Genomic DNA, 16,569 nt, shown 5'->3' with positions numbered 1-16,569 from the left:
CCCACCAGATAGAGACTGGCCTACACACACAATTGCTGTCAGTGGCAGAGTTATAATAATTGCAGAGATACACTGAACAAAAATATAAACACAACATCTAATGTAAAGTGTTGGTCCCATGTTTCATGAGATTAAATAAAAGATCCCAGTAATGTTCCAGATGGACAAAAAGCTTATTTCTCTCAAATTCTTGCACAAGTTTGTTCACATCCCTGTTAGTGAGCATGCATCCTTTGCCTGACAGGTTTGGCATATCAAGAAGCTGACCTGGCTTCTTCACCTGCAGGATCGTCTGAGAACAGCCACCTGGACAGCTGATGAAACTGTGGGTTTGCCCAACCGAATAATTTCTGCAGAAATTGTCAGAAACCGTGCCAGGGAAGCTTATATTAATGGTCGTCGTCCTAAGCAGGGTCATGACCTGACTGCAGTTCAACGTCGTAGCCGACTTCAGTGGGCAAATGTTCACCTTTGATGGCCACTGGCACGCTGGAGAAGTGTGCTCTTCATGGATGAATCCTGGTTTCTACTGTACCGGGCAGATGGTAGACAGCCTGTATGGCGTCATGTGGGCGAGTGGTTTGCTGATATCAACGTTGTGAACAGAGTGTCCCATGGTGGCAGTGGGATTATGGTATTGGCAGGCATAAACTACAGTTAACGAACACAATTGCATTTTAGCTATGGAAATTTGAATGCACAGAGACACAGTGATGAGATCCTGAGGCCCATTGTCGTGCCATTCATCCGCTGACATCACCTCATGTTTCAGCATTATAATGCGGGGCCCCATGTCGCAAGGATCTTTAATCAATTTCTGGAAGCTGACAATGTCCCAGTTCTTCCATGGCCTGCATACTCACCAGACATGTCACCCATTGAGCAGTTTGGGATGCTTTGGATCGACGTGTACGACAGCGAGTTCCAGACATCCCAGTCATTGAAGAGGACTGTGACAACATTCCACAGGCCCCAATCAACAGCCTGATCAAAATCAAAAGTAACAGTCAGTATCTAGTGTGGCCACCAGCTGCATGGAGTAGTGCAGTGCATCTCCTCCTCATGGACTGCACCAGATTTGCCAGTTCTTGCTGTGAGATGATACCCCACTCTTCCACCAAGACACCTGCAAGTTCCCAGACATTTCTGGGGGAATGGCCCTAGCCCTCACCCTCCGATCCAACAGGTCCTAGACGTGCTCAATGGACTTGAGATCCGGGCTCTTCAGTGGCCACGACAGAACACTGACATTCCTGTCTTGCAGGAAATCACGCACAGAACGAGCAGTATGGCTGGTGGCATTGTCATGCTGGAGGGTCATGTCAGGATGAGCCTGCAGGAAGGGTACCACATGAGGGAGGAGGATGTCTTCCCTGTAACACACAGCACTGAGATTGTCTGCAATGACAACAAGTTTAGTCCAATGATGCTGTGACACACCGCCCCAGACCATGACGGACCCTCCACCTCGATCCCGCTTCAGAGAACAGGCCTCAGTGTAACACTCATTCCTTCTACGATAAACGTGAATCCGACCATCACCCCTGGTGAGACAAAACCGCAACTCGTCAGTGAAGAGCACCTTTTGCCAGTCCTGTCTGGTCCAGCGATGGTGGGTTTGTGCCCATAGGCGATGTTGTTGCCAGTGAAGTCTAGTGAGGACCTGCCTTACAACAGGTTTACAATCCCTCAGTCCAGCCTCTCTCAGCCTATTGTGGACAGGCTGAGCACTGATGGAGGGATTGTGGGTTCCTGGTGTAACTCGGGCAGTTGTTGTTGCCATCCTGTACCTGTCCCGCAGGTGTGATGTTCGGCTGTACCGATCCTGTTGTTGCCACTGCGAGGACGATGAGCTGTCCGTCCGGTCTCCCTTTAGTGCTGTCATAGGCGTCTCGTAGTACAGACATTGCAATTTAATCTGCAGTCCTCATGCTCCTTGCAGCATCTCTAAAGCACATTTACGCAGAGGAGCAGGGACCCTGGGCATCTTTCTTTTTTTTTTTTCCAGTCAGTAGAAAGTCCTTTTTAGTGTCCTACATTTTCATAACTGTGACCTTAATTGCCTAACGTCTGTAAGCAGTTAGTGTCTTAACGACTGATCCACAGTTTGTTCAATGAAACATAAACAATTAATGACCGGTCATGAATTGTTTATGTTTCATTGAACAAACATGGGAAACAGCAAAGAAAGAAACATCCCTGTTATATATATATATCATTTTTTGTTCAGTCTACATTAATATTTCAAACACATTCTTCAAAAAACTGAAGGCTTACTAAGTCTCTGCCAGAGGCATTGATACATCTTACTTTCCCCCATTGGGGAAGATGAATTACTGTTGTAATTGAGTACACACACACACACACACACACACACACACACACACACACACACACACACACACACACACACACACACACACACACACACACACACACACACACACACACACACACACACACACACACACACACACACACACACACACACACACACACACACACACTTAAGGATGGTTCTCTGCTGTTGTCTGCAGACCGGGCAGGCCATGTATGCTAATACCACCACTGGGGATCTGAGTAGTAATGATGTGTCACAGCGTAATGACACCGTTACATGACACATTGCAGCTAAACCTGGGTAGATAGTAAACCAGGCTCCATCCAGGCTCCATCCGGGTTCCATCTGGGTTCCATCCGGGCTCTATGTGGGTTCCATCCGGGCTCCATGTGGGTTCCATCCAGGCTCTTTGTGGGTTCCATCCAGGCTCTTTGTGGGTTCCATCCAGGCTCTATGTGGGTTCCATCCAGGCTCTATGTGGGTTCCATCCAGGCTCTATGTGGGTTCCATCCAGGCTCTATGTGGGTTCCATCCAGGCTCTATGTGGGTTCCATCCAGGCTCTATGTGGGTTCCATCCAGGCTCTATGTGGGTTCCATCCAGGCTCTGTGTGGGTTCCATCTATGGTAAACATTGGTGGAAATGTTCTGTTCATAACCAGCACATGAAAAACAGTGCTCTTATTGGTTCATGTACATAATAACTGCACATTGGATAATTTGAATATTTTTTCTTACTTTGTGGGACGGGGGTTGGTTGAGCATGGTAACATTAAGAGAATAAAATAACACATTTACTTGAATACAATCCTTTATTTACAGCAATCCTTGTATCACCGTCAGATTCTCAGTCTGTTTGTCTATCAGAAGTGCTTCTGATGATGGAGTTACACACAGACATGGGTCAGGTTGAGCAGGCACAATTAGGAGGAAATGTTTTTGGTCCAACTATGTTAGTTTCCCATTTCAAAAGGGTTTATTTCCCCCTGTTTGTGCCTCCTGAAAGCACACACACCCTGCCCAGCCACCGCACAGTAAGGCCTAGCTAGCATGGGATGGACTACAGGTTAATCCCATTTCTATTCACTCTTTTCAGGAGATCTTTTGGCTGAATATCATTTCCCTTCCTAAAATTGACTGATGAGGCCAAACCTGCTAGCTACAGTACCTCTCCTACTCCCCACAGACTGTACAGCCAGAGAAATAGATCTCTCTACAACATATCAGACCCCCTGACAACCAAGACACCACGACACCGTGCTTCTACACCTGCATTGCTTGCTGTTTGGGGTTTTAGCCTGGGTTTCTGTACAGCAATTTGAGATATCAGCTGATGTAAGAAGGGCTATATAAATACATTTGATTTGACCACCGGAGTGAGACGTTTCCATGGGTTGCCCAGGGTGTATTCAGGAAGGTGAGACGTTCGATTGTTCGAAGGTGAGACGTTCGATGGAGCGAAGAGAGTGGACTCAATTCCCTGTTATACAAAACAGACAATCTGTTCAACATGATACATTTATATGTGCAGGTTTTGAAACGTTGCACCATCCTGAACGTGACCCTGGAGTGTACCATCATCAACAGGCTCCAGGTTGAAGTTAGGAACAGATCTAGGACCAGATTACCCCCCCTGAGTTGCAAACAAAAACAGCGCAGGAAAAATTAAATATCTAAAATAAAAATGATAAGTGTCTATGTTGGAATATACCTCTATATGAAATGGGCTCAGCATATGTACAATTATTTTCTGTCTATTTTTTAAATGCATAGTAGCTTTGCAGACCAGAAGGTGTGTGGATAATAAATGATTCAATATAAGCAACTTTCTGTTCCAGCACGTCTTGAGTTAAATTAACAAGATCCTTCATTCATGACCATGACAGAGGGGAGAGGTCAAAGGTTAAAGGGCATGAGGATGATAATAAGAATAATACAAATGATACATTTCATGTTAATACAACGGGTGGGTCTAATCCTGAATGCTGATTGGTTAAAACCACATTCCAGTCGGTGTCCATTCTACAAGTTACCACTGGCTAAATCTATAATGTTAAAATGCCTTTTTACTCTGTTCCATCTGACTTCGTCTCGGGCCTAACACCCGTGCCAATATATCTTCCAGACACCGGCTTCTCTGGCATTACCACTTAAATAAACGCCTTTCAAAGCACCCAAGAACACTGTACATAATACAATAGGATGATGATGAAGAAGAAGCATTTGTGTCTTAAAGTTATTTTAGGAAACAGGCTATATGCGTATAGTTATACAAACATTTAGATTGGAAATGGTCTCAAGCACCACATATATATATTTACAAAATGTTCCCAAAGTGAATGCACCATGACAGTGGCACCAAGCAGAGTGAATGGGAGGTTTTCCTCTAGGCTCATATTGAGCTCAGATATCCATCTGCGTTTACACAGGCAGTCCAATTCTGATGTTTTTCTTTTTTTTTTACCTAATTGCTCTTTTGACCTATCGGTTTCAGCTCGGAAAAAGATCTGATGTGATTGGTCAAATGACCAATTAGTGTAAAACAGATCAGTATCTGGCTGCCTGCGTGAACGCAGCCTTAGACCTATAGAATACTGTAGGACAGCTTCACTTTAACCCATTTATCACATAGCTACACCCATTCCCTCTGTGGTATTTATTATGTTTCATAATGTTACTATTTCTTCTAGCATTTTCTCCTCCATCCATCTCTCCTCCCTTCTAGTTGACGTCTCTCTGTACCTCTTGATCATCTTCACACCTTAACCAAACCGGCTCTGCGCATGCCAACGTGCGCATGTTGATTTTGTCTGTCCCCACCAGACGACATCATGACACGCAGGTTAATTAAAATACCAAAACCAACTGTGAACCAACTATATTAATGTGTGGACACGTGGAAACACTACTGTTGCTAGTTTGTCCTGGGAGATAAACATTGGGTTGTTATTTTAACTGAATTGCATATGGAATGGCATATTTTATTCCTGGGTCTTAGTCGAATTGTGTGTTTCTCTACTCTGACGATTAATTCCCAGATTAAAGGGGAAACCTCGTTCGTTTTTAGTTAGTTATCTTTGATGAATCTCTCCTCTCATCTTTCAATCACTCACATGGGTTAGTATGCTTGTGAAAACCAATGAGTAGATGAGAGAGGCGGAACATGAATCGTTTCGAGCTTTTCAAATAAAGTTCTATTTTATATATGCAGACACTCGTTCACGTGCGGGAGCAGTTTGGATGAAACGATTGAATAACATATATGTGTAACTGTAACCTCAGCAAACAGTTTCTTATCAACAGCTAGTTTGTTGATAGTATGACATCATAGTAGAGCATCTACAGATGTTATCCAAACGATTCAAATAAAGTGTGACCATTCAACACTCACAAACGCAATGTGGAGGGTCTGGTCAAGGTGTTAGTAGGAGGGGGGATTGGTGTACGGTAGGCCTGAACACACAACTGAATACTTCGGGTGCCAAAACCATAGCCCGAGTGGTGACAAGGAAATCAATGGTCCATAAGAGAAACCATGTTTTGGCTTAGCATTTCACCACCACCATTCACATTGTCTGTCCTTACAGATGGAGGAGCTTCATTTGATCACCCTGTTGCAGGACAACTTTCCTGCAATGCAGGACATTTTAAACATGTTGTGTATTTGGGGTTTAAAAAGGCTTCTGAAGTTTGTCATTTATACTTAGAAATGTCGGACTTGATTTTCCCTTATGAAAAATGTAATCAACCCCTACAAAAGTGTATGTTAATTTTAATCCACTTATTAATTTACATTTCCTGTGGCTGCAGGATTATTTTCCTGCTGTAGAAAACTGTCTCAAATGAAGATCCTACACCTGTATATAGCATCCCCTAAAGCACTTCGTGTGGTCCCACTTTCTTCAGACAATTAAAAAAACACGGAGAAAAACGAACACGCAACAGTTCATATGTTGCATCATAACTAGTGTAGAACTATATAAGTACAAACCACCGAGAACAGCTCGGCAGGGAGGAAGCAGAGAAACTTTTTTCATGTGATTTTGACTTTGAAGATCTATCATTTTTTTTCAGCGAGCACCATTTGTACACAAATACAGGAGAAATGTTTCAGATGTCAGTGTTCACAAGGCACTTGTCTCTCTCACACATGGTGGGTTGTCTTTCCTTTCTGTCATTCTTTTCTCTTTGTTTCCCTACGTGACTAATAGCCATCCGGCAGCCAGGCCTTATTCAAAGCAAGCAAAACTTTATTTACAAACTACAACAACTGCTCTGCAAAAGTGATCTTCCTATCCGTGGCAGATATACTCCTTCTTTAAAACACTCTCTCTCCTCCTCCTTTACTTCCTCCTCCTCTTCAGATATACTCCTTCTTTAAAACACTCTCTCTCCTCCTCCTTTACTTCCTCCTCCTCTTCAGATATACTCCTTCTTTAAAACACTCTCCTCCTCCTCCTTTACTTCCTCCTCCTCTTCAGATATACTCCTTTAAAACACTCTCTCTCCTCCTCCTTTTCTTCCTCCTCCTCTTCAGATATACTCCTTCTTTAAAACACTCTCTCTCCTCCTCCTTTACTTCCTCCTCCTCTTCAGATATACTCCTTCTTTAAAACACTCTCTCTCCTCCTCTTCAGATATACTCCTTTAAAACACTCTCTCTCCTCCTCTTCTTCCTCATCCTCCTCTTCTTCCTCCTCCTTCTCTTCCTCCTCCTCCTCTTCTCCTGCTCCCTTCCCCGCTGCTTAAAAAACTATTCCTCTTTAGTCTCCGGATGCCTTTGTCTCCATCTGCCTCTGCACCTCCTCAGGGAAATCCCTCCCTCTGCTCCATCCCTCTCTCTTCCTGTTGTGTTGTCTCCACTTCCCATGAGTCCTAGAGGAGGTGTGGTCCGCCTGGCCGTTCTTAGTTCTACCTGCGTCGGCAGGTGACGTCGAAGCAGGTGACCATCATGAGGTGAGCCTTGCAGAAGTTGACCCTGGTCTCCAGTCTGTCTGTCATCACCTCTAGAGCCTCCAGGTATTCCAGAGAGTCCACCTCAAACGTCTGCTGCAGGTCAACTATGGGGAGGGGACAGAGATGGACATTATGTTACCGTCATGCTACAGGGACAGAGAGACCGAAATATGTTAAAACCAGGGGCAGAGACAGGCCATATCATTACAATGAGTAGAATGGACATTTTTAGAAGAAGGGATATTCTACAGTGGGTGGACAGGGGAACACACAGGTGTCAATGATAGGTGTAGCAGGTGGAGAAACATTGAGCTCCCTAACATTTACCAGAATGATTACTGTAGGTGTCAAAGCTGTGGCTGAAATGCAAGTATCACACACACACACACACACACACACACACACACACACACACACACACACACACACACACACACACACACACACACACACACACACACACACACACACACACACACACACACACACACACACACACACACACACACACACACACACACACACTTACATTCAGTGGTCCATTTCTCGGGCTCCAGCATCAGATGCTGCTTGGTCTGTTCCAGCTCTTTCTTCAGCCAGTCGTACTTGGCTCGGACCTCAGATATTCGCTGCTGCCTGTTTTCCAAGATCTTCAGCTGAGCACTGACATGAACCACCTCCTGATGGAGCCACAGTGAAGAGAGGGGATGAAAAGAAATGAGGGGCAGTAGAGGTGGGGAGAGAGATAGATAGGTAGGGGGAGAGAGAGATAGGTGGGGGGAGAAAGAGATAGGTGGGGGAGAGAGAGGGAGAGGTGGGGGAGAGAAAGGGGCGTGGGGGAGAGAGGGGGAGAGGTGGGGGAGAGAGAGGGAGAGAGAGGTAGAGGTGGGGGAGAGGTGGGGGGAGAAAGGTGTGGGGGAGAAAGAGATAGGTAGGGGAGAGAGAGAGAGAGGTGTGGGGGAGAGAGAGAGAAAGGTGGGGAGAGAAAAAGGGAGAGAGAAAGGTGGGGAGAGAAAAAGGGAGAGAGAAAGGTGGGGAGAGAAAGGCCCAGAGGAGAGAAAGGCCCAGAGGAGAGAAAGGCCCAGAGGAGAGAAAGGCCCAGAGGAGAGAAAGGCCCAGAGGAGAGAAAGGCCCAGAGGAGAGAAAGGCCCAGAGGAGAGAAAGGCCCAGAGGAGAGAAAGGCCCAGAGGAGAGAAAGAGGGAGTTGGTGGATCAGGACGTCTACCAGACAGTAGCTCATTAGACAGAGAACAGAGAGAGTGTTATGAGGAGAGGAGTACCAGGTTGGCCAGGTATAGACTGAAACATGCCAAGTACATAAGTCACTCAATAAAACAACAACTATAAATATACTACTAGGTACTACTAGTACTACTATACTACTAGTTACTACTAGTACTACTATACTACTAGGTACTACTAGTACTACTAGGTACTACTAGTACTACTAGGTACTACTAGGTACTACTAGTACTACTATGTACTACTATACTACTAGGTACTACTATACTACTAGGTACTACTAGTACTACTAGGTACTACTAGTACTACTATGTACAACTATACTACTAGTACTACTATACTACTAGGTACTACTATACTACTAGGTACTACTAGTACTACTATACTACTATACTACTAGGTACTACTAGTACTACTATACTACTAGGTACTACTAGTACCACTAGGTACTACTATACTACTAGGTACTACTAGGTACTACTAGTACTACTAGGTACTACTATACTACTAGGTACTACTATACTACTAGGTACTACTATACTACTAGGTACTACTAGTACTACTATACTACTAGGTACTACTATACTACTAGGTACTACTAGTACTACTATACTACTAGGTACTACTAGGTACTACTAGTACTACTATACTACTAGGTACTACTAGTACTACTAGGTACTACTAGTACTACTAGGTACTACTAGTACTACTAGGTACTACTAGTACTACTAGGTACTATTAGTACTACTATACTACCAGGTACTACTAGGTACTACTAGTACTACTATACTACTAGGTACTACTATACTACTAGGTACTACTATACTACTAGGTACTACTAGTACTACTATACTACTAGTACTACTATACTACTAGGTCCTACTAGTACTACTATACTACTAGGTACTACTATACTACTAGGTACTACTATACTACTAGGTACTACTAGTACTACTATACTACTATACTACTAGTACTACTATACTACTAGGTACTACTGGTACTACTATACTACTGGTACTACTATACTACTAGGTACTACTAGTACTACTATACTACTAGTACTACTATACTACTAGTACTACTATACTACTAGGTACTACTATACTACTAGGTACTACTAGTACTACTATACTACTAGTACTACTATACTACTAGGTACTACTAGTACTACTATACTACTAGTACTACTAGGTACTACTAGTACTACTATACTACTAGGTACTACTAGTACTACTAGTACTACTAGTACTACTATACTACTAGTACTACTATACTACTAGGTACTACTATACTACTATACTACTAGGTACTACTAGTACTACTATACTACTAGGTACTACTATACTACTATACTACTATACTACTATACTACTATACTACTAGGTACTACTAGTACTACTATACTACTAGGTACTACTAGTACTACTATGCTACTAGGTACTACTAGTACTACTATACTACTAGGTACTACTATACTACTAGGTACTACTAGTACTACTATACTACTAGTACTACTATACTACTAGGTACTACTAGTACTACTATACTACTAGGTACTACTATACTACTAGTACTACTATACTACTAGGTACTACTATACTACTATACTACTAGGTACTACTAGTACTACTATACCACTAGGTACTACTATACTACTATACTACTATACTACTAGGTACTACTAGTACTACTATACTACTATACTACTAGGTACTACTATACTACTATACTACTAGGTACTACTAGTACTACTATACTACTAGGTACTACTATACTACTATACTACTAGATACTACTATACTACTATACTACTATACTACTAGGTACTACTAGTACTACTATACTACTAGGTACTACTATACTACTATACTACTAGGTACTACTAGTACTACTATACTACTAGGTACTACTAGTACTACTATACTACTAGGAAACTAACAGCATGAAGAAGATTATGTTGTTCAACGTCATGTGGTTGGAACTAAATGTCCTGGTTACATTTTCTCTTCCAATATTTTGCAGATTTTTTTTATTCCTCCACTACCATCCTTCTCTCCCTCTATCGCTCACCTTGTTCCCTTCCTCCCTCTCCTCTACCTCTCTACCTCTCACCTTGTTCACTTCCTCTCTCCCTCTCCTCTACCTCTCTACCTCTCACCTTGTTCCCTTCCTCTCCTCTACCTCTCTATCGCTCACCTTGTTCCCTTCCTCCCTCTCCTCTACCTCTCTATCGCTCACCTTGTTCCCTTCCTCTCTCCCTCTCCTCTACCTCTCTACCTCTCACCTTGTTCCCTTCTCTCCCTCTCCTCTACCTCTCTATCGCTCACCTTGTTCCCTTCTCTCCCTCTCCTCTACCTCTCTACCTCTCACCTTGTTCCCTTCCTCTCTCCCTCTCCTCTACCTCTCTATCGCTCACCTTGTTCCCTTCCTCTCTCCCTCTCCTCTACCCCTCACCTTGTTCCCTTCCTCTCTCCCTCCCCTCTACCTCTCACCTTGTTCCCTTCCTCTCTCCCTACCCTCTACCTCTCACCTTGATCCCTCCCTCTCCTCTACCTCTCTACCGCTCACCTTGTTCCCTTCCTCTCTCCCTCTCCTCTACCTCTCTACCTCTCACCTTGTTCCCTTCCTCTCTCCTTCTCCTCTACCTCTATCGCTCACCTTGTTCCCTTCTCTCCATCAATCTACTCTACCTCTCTATCGCTCACCTTGTTCCCTTCCTCTCTCCCTCTCCTCTACCTCTCTATCACTCACCTTGTTCCCTTCCTCTCTCCCTCCCCTCTACCTCTCTATCGCTCACCTTGTTCCCTTCCTCCTTCTAGTCTACCTCTCTATCGCTCACCTTGTTCCCTTCCTCTCTCCCTCCCCTCTACCTCTCTATCGCTCACCTTGTTCCCTTCCTCCTTCTAGTCTACCTCTCTATCGCTCACCTTGTTCCCTTCCTCTCTCCCTCCCCTCTACCTCTCTATCGCTCACCTTGTTCCCTTCCTCCTTCTAGTCTACCTCTCTATCGCTCACCTTGTTCCCTTCCTCCCTCTCTCCCCTCTACCTCTCTATCGCTCACCTTGGTCCCTTCCCCTCTCCCTCTCCTCTACCTCTCTATCGCTCACCTTGTTCCCACCCTCTCTCCCCTCTACCTCTCTATCGCTCACCTTGTTCTCTCCCTCCCTCTACCTCTCTATCGCTCACCTTGTTCCCTCCCTCACTCCCCTCTACCTCTCTATCGCTCACCTTGTTCCCTCCCTCTCTCCCCTCTACCTCTCTATCGCTCACCTTGTTCCCTCCCTCTCTCCCCTCTACCTCTCTATCGCTCACCTTGTTCCCTCCCTCTCTCCCTCCCCCCTACCTCTCATCGCTCACCTTGTTCCCTCCCTCTCTCCCTCCCCTCTACCTCTCTATCGCTCACCTTGTTCCCTCCCTCTCTCCCTCCCCTCTACCTCTCTATCGCTCGCCTTGTTCCCTCCCTCCCTCCCCTCTACCTCTCTATCGCTCACCTTGTTCTCTCCCCCCCTCCCCTCTACCTCTCTATCGCTCACCTTGTTCCCTCCCTCTCTCCCTCCCCTCTACCTCTCTATCGCTCAACTTGTTCCCTTCCTCTCTCCCTCCCCTCCTTTGTAGCTCAGTTGGTAGAGCATGGCGCTTGTAACGCCAGGGTAGTGGGTTCGATCCCCGGGACCACCCATACCTAAAATGTATGCACACATGACTGTAAGTCGCTTTGGATAAAAGCGTCTGCTAAATGGCATATATTATTATTATATTATTACCTCTCTATCGCTCACCTTGTTCTCTCCCTCCCTTCCCTCTACCTCTCTATCGCTCACCTTGTTCCCTCCCTCTCTCCCCTCTACCTCTCTATCGCTCACCTTGTTCCCTCCCTCTCTCCCCTCTACCTCTCTATCGCTCACCTTGTTCCCTCCCTCTCTCCCCTCTACCTCTCTATCGCTCACCTTGTTCCCTCCCTCTCTCCCCTCTACCTCTCTATCGCTCACCTTGTTCCCTCCCTCTCTCCCCTCTACCTCTCTACCTCTCATCTTGTTCCCTTCCTCTCTCCCTCTCCTCTACCTCTCTATCACTCACCTTGTTCCCTTCCTCTCTCCCTCCCCTCTACCTCTCTATCGCTCACCTTGTTCCCTTCCTCCTTCTAGTCTACCTCTCTATCGCTCACCTTGTTCCCTTCCTCTCTCCCTCCCCTCTACCTCTCTATCGCTCACCTTGTTCCCTTCCTCCCTCTCCTCTACCTCTCTATCGCTCACCTTGGTCCCTTCCTCTCCCTCTCTATCGCTCACCTTGTTCCCTCCCTCTCTCCCCTCTACCCTCTATCCTCACCTTGTTCTCTCCCCCCTCTACCTCTCTATCGCTCACCTTGTTCCCTCCCTCTCCCCTCTCCTCTCTATCGCTCACCTTGTTCCCCCCTCTCTCCCCTCTACCTCTCTATCGCTCACCTTGTTCCCTCCCTCTCTCCCCTCTACCTCTCTATCGCTCACCTTGTTCCCTCCCTCTCTCCTCCCTCTCTATCGCTCACCTTGTTCCCTCCCCTCTCTCCCCTACCTCTCTATCGCTCACCTTGTTCCCTCCCTCTCTCCTCTACCTCTCTACCTCTCATCTTGTTCCCTTCCTCTCTCCCTCTCCTCTACCTCTCTATCACTCACCTTGTTCCTTCCTCTCTCCCTCCCCTCTACCTCTCTATCGCTCACCTTGTTCCCTTCCTCCTTCTAGTCTACCTCTCTATCGCTCACCTTGTTCCCTTCCTCTCTCCCTCCCCTCTACCTCTCTATCGCTCACCTTGTTCCCTTCCTCCCTCTCCTCTACCTCTCTATCGCTCACCTTGGTCCCTTCCCCTCTCCCTCTCCTCTACCTCTCTATCGCTCACCTTGTTCCCTCCCTCTCTCCCCTCTACCTCTCTATCGCTCACCTTGTTCTCTCCCTCCCTCTACCTCTCTATCGCTCACCTTGTTCCCTCCCTCACTCCCCTCTACCTCTCTATCGCTCACCTTGTTCCCCCCCTCTCTCCCCTCTACCTCTCTATCGCTCACCTTGTTCCCTCCCTCTCTCCCCTCTACCTCTCTATCGCTCACCTTGTTCCCTCCCTCTCTCCCCTCTACCTCTCTATCGCTCACCTTGTTCCCTCCTCTCTCCCCCCCCTACCTCTCATCGCTCACCTTGTTCCCTCCCTCTCTCCCTCCCCTCTACCTCTCTATCGCTCGCCTTGTTCCCTCCCTCCCTCCCTCTACCTCTCTATCGCTCACCTTGTTCCCTCCCTCTCTCCCTCCCCCTCTACCTCTCTATCGCTCGCCTTGTTCCCTCTCTCCCTCCCCTCTACCTCTCTATCGCTCACCTTGTTCTCTCCCCCCCTCCCCTCTACCTCTCTATCGCTCACCTTGTTCCCTCCCTCTCTCCCTCCCCTCTACCTCTCTATCGCTCAACTTGTTCCCTTCCTCTCTCCCTCCCCTCTACCTCTCTATCGCTCACCTTGTTCTCTCCCTCCCTTCCCTCTACCTCTCTATCGCTCACCTTGTTCCCTCCCTCTCTCCCCTCTACCTCTCTATCGCTCACCTTGTTCCCTCCTCTCTCCCCTCTACCTCTCTATCGCTCACCTTGTTCCCTCCCTCTCTCCCCTCTACCTCTCTATCGCTCACCTTGTTCCCTCCCTCTCTCCCTCCCCTCTACCTCTCTATCGCTCACCTTGTTCCCTCCCTCTCTCCCCTCTACCTCTCTATCGCTCACCTTGTTCCCTCCCTCTCTCCCCTCTACCTCTCTATCGCTCACCTTGTTCCCTCCCTCTCTCCCCTCTACCTCTCTATCGCTCACCTTGTTCCCTCCCTCTCTCCCCTCTACCTCTCTATCGCTCACCTTGTTCTCTCCCTCCCTTCCCTCTACCTCTCTATTGCTCACCTTGTTCCCTCCCTCTCTCCCCTCTACCTCTCTATCGCTCACCTTGTTCCCTCCCTCTTTCCCCTCTACCTCTCTATCGCTCACCTTGTTCCCTCCCTCTCCCCCTCCCCTCTACCTCTCATCGCTCACCTTGTTCCCTTCCTCTCTCCCTCTCCTCTACCTCTCATCGCTCACCTTGTTCCCTTCCTCTCTCCCTCTCCTCTACCTCTCTCCCACCATCCTTCATCTCCCTCCACCTAATCTCATTCCCAGACACTTCTGCCCAAATGCGCAAAGAGTCTGGTGGACCAACCCGTTAAACTTGGCCTTCATTAGCCATTGAATACAGAGAGGGATGTAGAATTAAACCGATTAAGCCAATTATATTGGTTTAATCGGCCAATCTACCAACCAATCATCTCCCAGCTTCCTCCCTAACCCTCCCTGTATGCTAGCACACCACAAGCACAGAGCCGTGCCTCGCAGTTGTGTGATTCACTAAAATTAAATGACAAATACTTTACTCGGTAGGTCACTCTATATAGTTCTACGGTCACTCCCATATAGTTCTACGGTCACTCCCATATAGTTCTACGGTCACTCCCATATAGTTCTACGGTCACTCCCATATAGTTCTACGGTCACTCCCATATAGTTCTACGTTCACTCCCATATAGTTCTACGGTCACTCGCATATAGTTCTACGGTCACTCCCATATAGTTCTACGGTCACTCCCATATAGTTCTACGGTCACTCCCATATAGTTCTACGTTCACTCCCATATAGTTCTACGGTTACTCGCATATAGGTCTACGGTCACTCACATATAGTTCTACGGTCACTCCCATATAGTTCTACGGTCACTCCCATATAGTTCTACGGTCACTCCCATATAGTTCTACGGTCACTCCCACTACGACCAATTCAGAGTGGTTGATATCCCAGGCTTACATGCTCTGTAGCCTGGGGCCGAGGTTACCCCTCCATCCTTTCCTCTCTATCACCTTGCTTCCTTTCTCTCTCCCTCTCCTCCACCTCTCTCTCCCTCTCCTCCACCTCTCCCCCTCCAGCTCTCTCTCCATCTCCGTCTCTCTCCGCCTCCGTCTCTGTCTGTCTCTGTCTACGTCTCTCTCTGTCTCCATCTCTCTGTCTCCGTCTCTCTCTGTCTCCGTCTCTCTCCGCCTCCGTCTCTGTCTACGTCTCTCTCTGTCTCCGTCTCTCTCCGTCTCCCTCTCTCTCCGTCTCCCTCTCTCTCCGTCTCCCTCTCTCTCCGTCTCCGTCTCTCTCCGTCTCCGTCTCTCTCCGTCTCCGTCTCTCTCCGTCTCCGTCTCTCTCCGTCTCCGTCTCTCTCTGTCTCCGTCTCTCTCTGTCTCCGTCTCTCTCTGTCTCCGTCTCTCTCTGTCTCCGTCTCTCTCTGTCTCCGTCTCTCTCTGTCTCCGTCTCTTTCTCTCTCTGTCTCCGTCTCTCTCTGTCTCCATCTCTCTCTGTCTCCATCTCTCTCTGTCTCTCTCTGTCTCCGTCTCTCTCCGTCTCCGTCTCTCTCCGTCTCTCTCTGTCTCCGTCTCTCTCTGTCTCCGTCTCTCTCTGTCTCCGTCTCTCTCTGTCTCCGTCTCTCTCTGTCTCCGTCTCTCTCTGTCTCCGTCTCTCTCTGTCTCCGTCTCTCTCTGTCTCCGTCTCTCTCTGTCTCCGTCTCTCTCTGTCTCCGTCTCTCTCCGTCTCCGTCTCTCTCCGTCTCCGTCTCTCTCCGTCTCTCTCTGTCTCCGTCTCTCTCTGTCTCCGTCTCTCTCTGTCTCCGTCTCTCTCTGTCTCCGTCTCTCTCTGTCTCCGTATCTCTCTGTCTCTCTCTGTCTCCATCTCTCTCCGTCTCTCTCTGTCTCCATCTCTCTCCGTCTCTCTCTGTCTCCATCTGTCTCCGTCTCTCTCTGTCTCCGTCTCTCTCTGTCTCCGTCTCTCTCTGTCTCCGTCTCTCTCTGTCTCCGTCTCTCTCTGTCTCCGTCTCTCTCTGTCTCCGTCTCTCTCTGTCTCCGTCTCTCTCCGTCTCCGTCTCTCTCTGTCTCCGTCTCTCTCCGTCTCTCTCTGTCTCCGTCTCTCTCTGTCTCCGTCTCTCTCTGTCTCCGTCTCTCTCTGTCTCCGTCTCTCTCTGTCTCTCTCTCTGTC

The 16,569-nt window shown here is 47.2% G+C and overlaps 1 protein-coding gene across 1 annotated transcript in view; it reads right to left on the bottom strand.

Annotated features, from left to right (window-relative positions):
• Positions 1-6,966: 6,966 nt before the first annotated feature.
• kif26ba (kinesin family member 26Ba) overlaps positions 6,967-16,569 on the bottom strand; it is a 247,243-nt gene continuing 237,640 nt past the window's right edge. The window contains exons 18-19 of the mRNA XM_046307708.1: positions 7,825-7,975; positions 6,967-7,399 (exon numbers count right to left, since the gene is read on the bottom strand). Coding sequence (XP_046163664.1) covers positions 7,251-7,399; positions 7,825-7,975 — 300 coding nt within the window. The 3' untranslated portion in view covers positions 6,967-7,250. The remainder of the gene's footprint in view (positions 7,400-7,824; positions 7,976-16,569) is intronic.

This window comes from Oncorhynchus gorbuscha, linkage group LG17 (assembly GCF_021184085.1).
Source record: "Oncorhynchus gorbuscha isolate QuinsamMale2020 ecotype Even-year linkage group LG17, OgorEven_v1.0, whole genome shotgun sequence".
NCBI classification, from domain to species: Eukaryota; Metazoa; Chordata; class Actinopteri; order Salmoniformes; family Salmonidae; genus Oncorhynchus; species Oncorhynchus gorbuscha.
The sequence above is the reverse complement of the archived record's forward strand: the minus strand, read 5'-3'. Positions and strand labels throughout refer to the sequence as shown.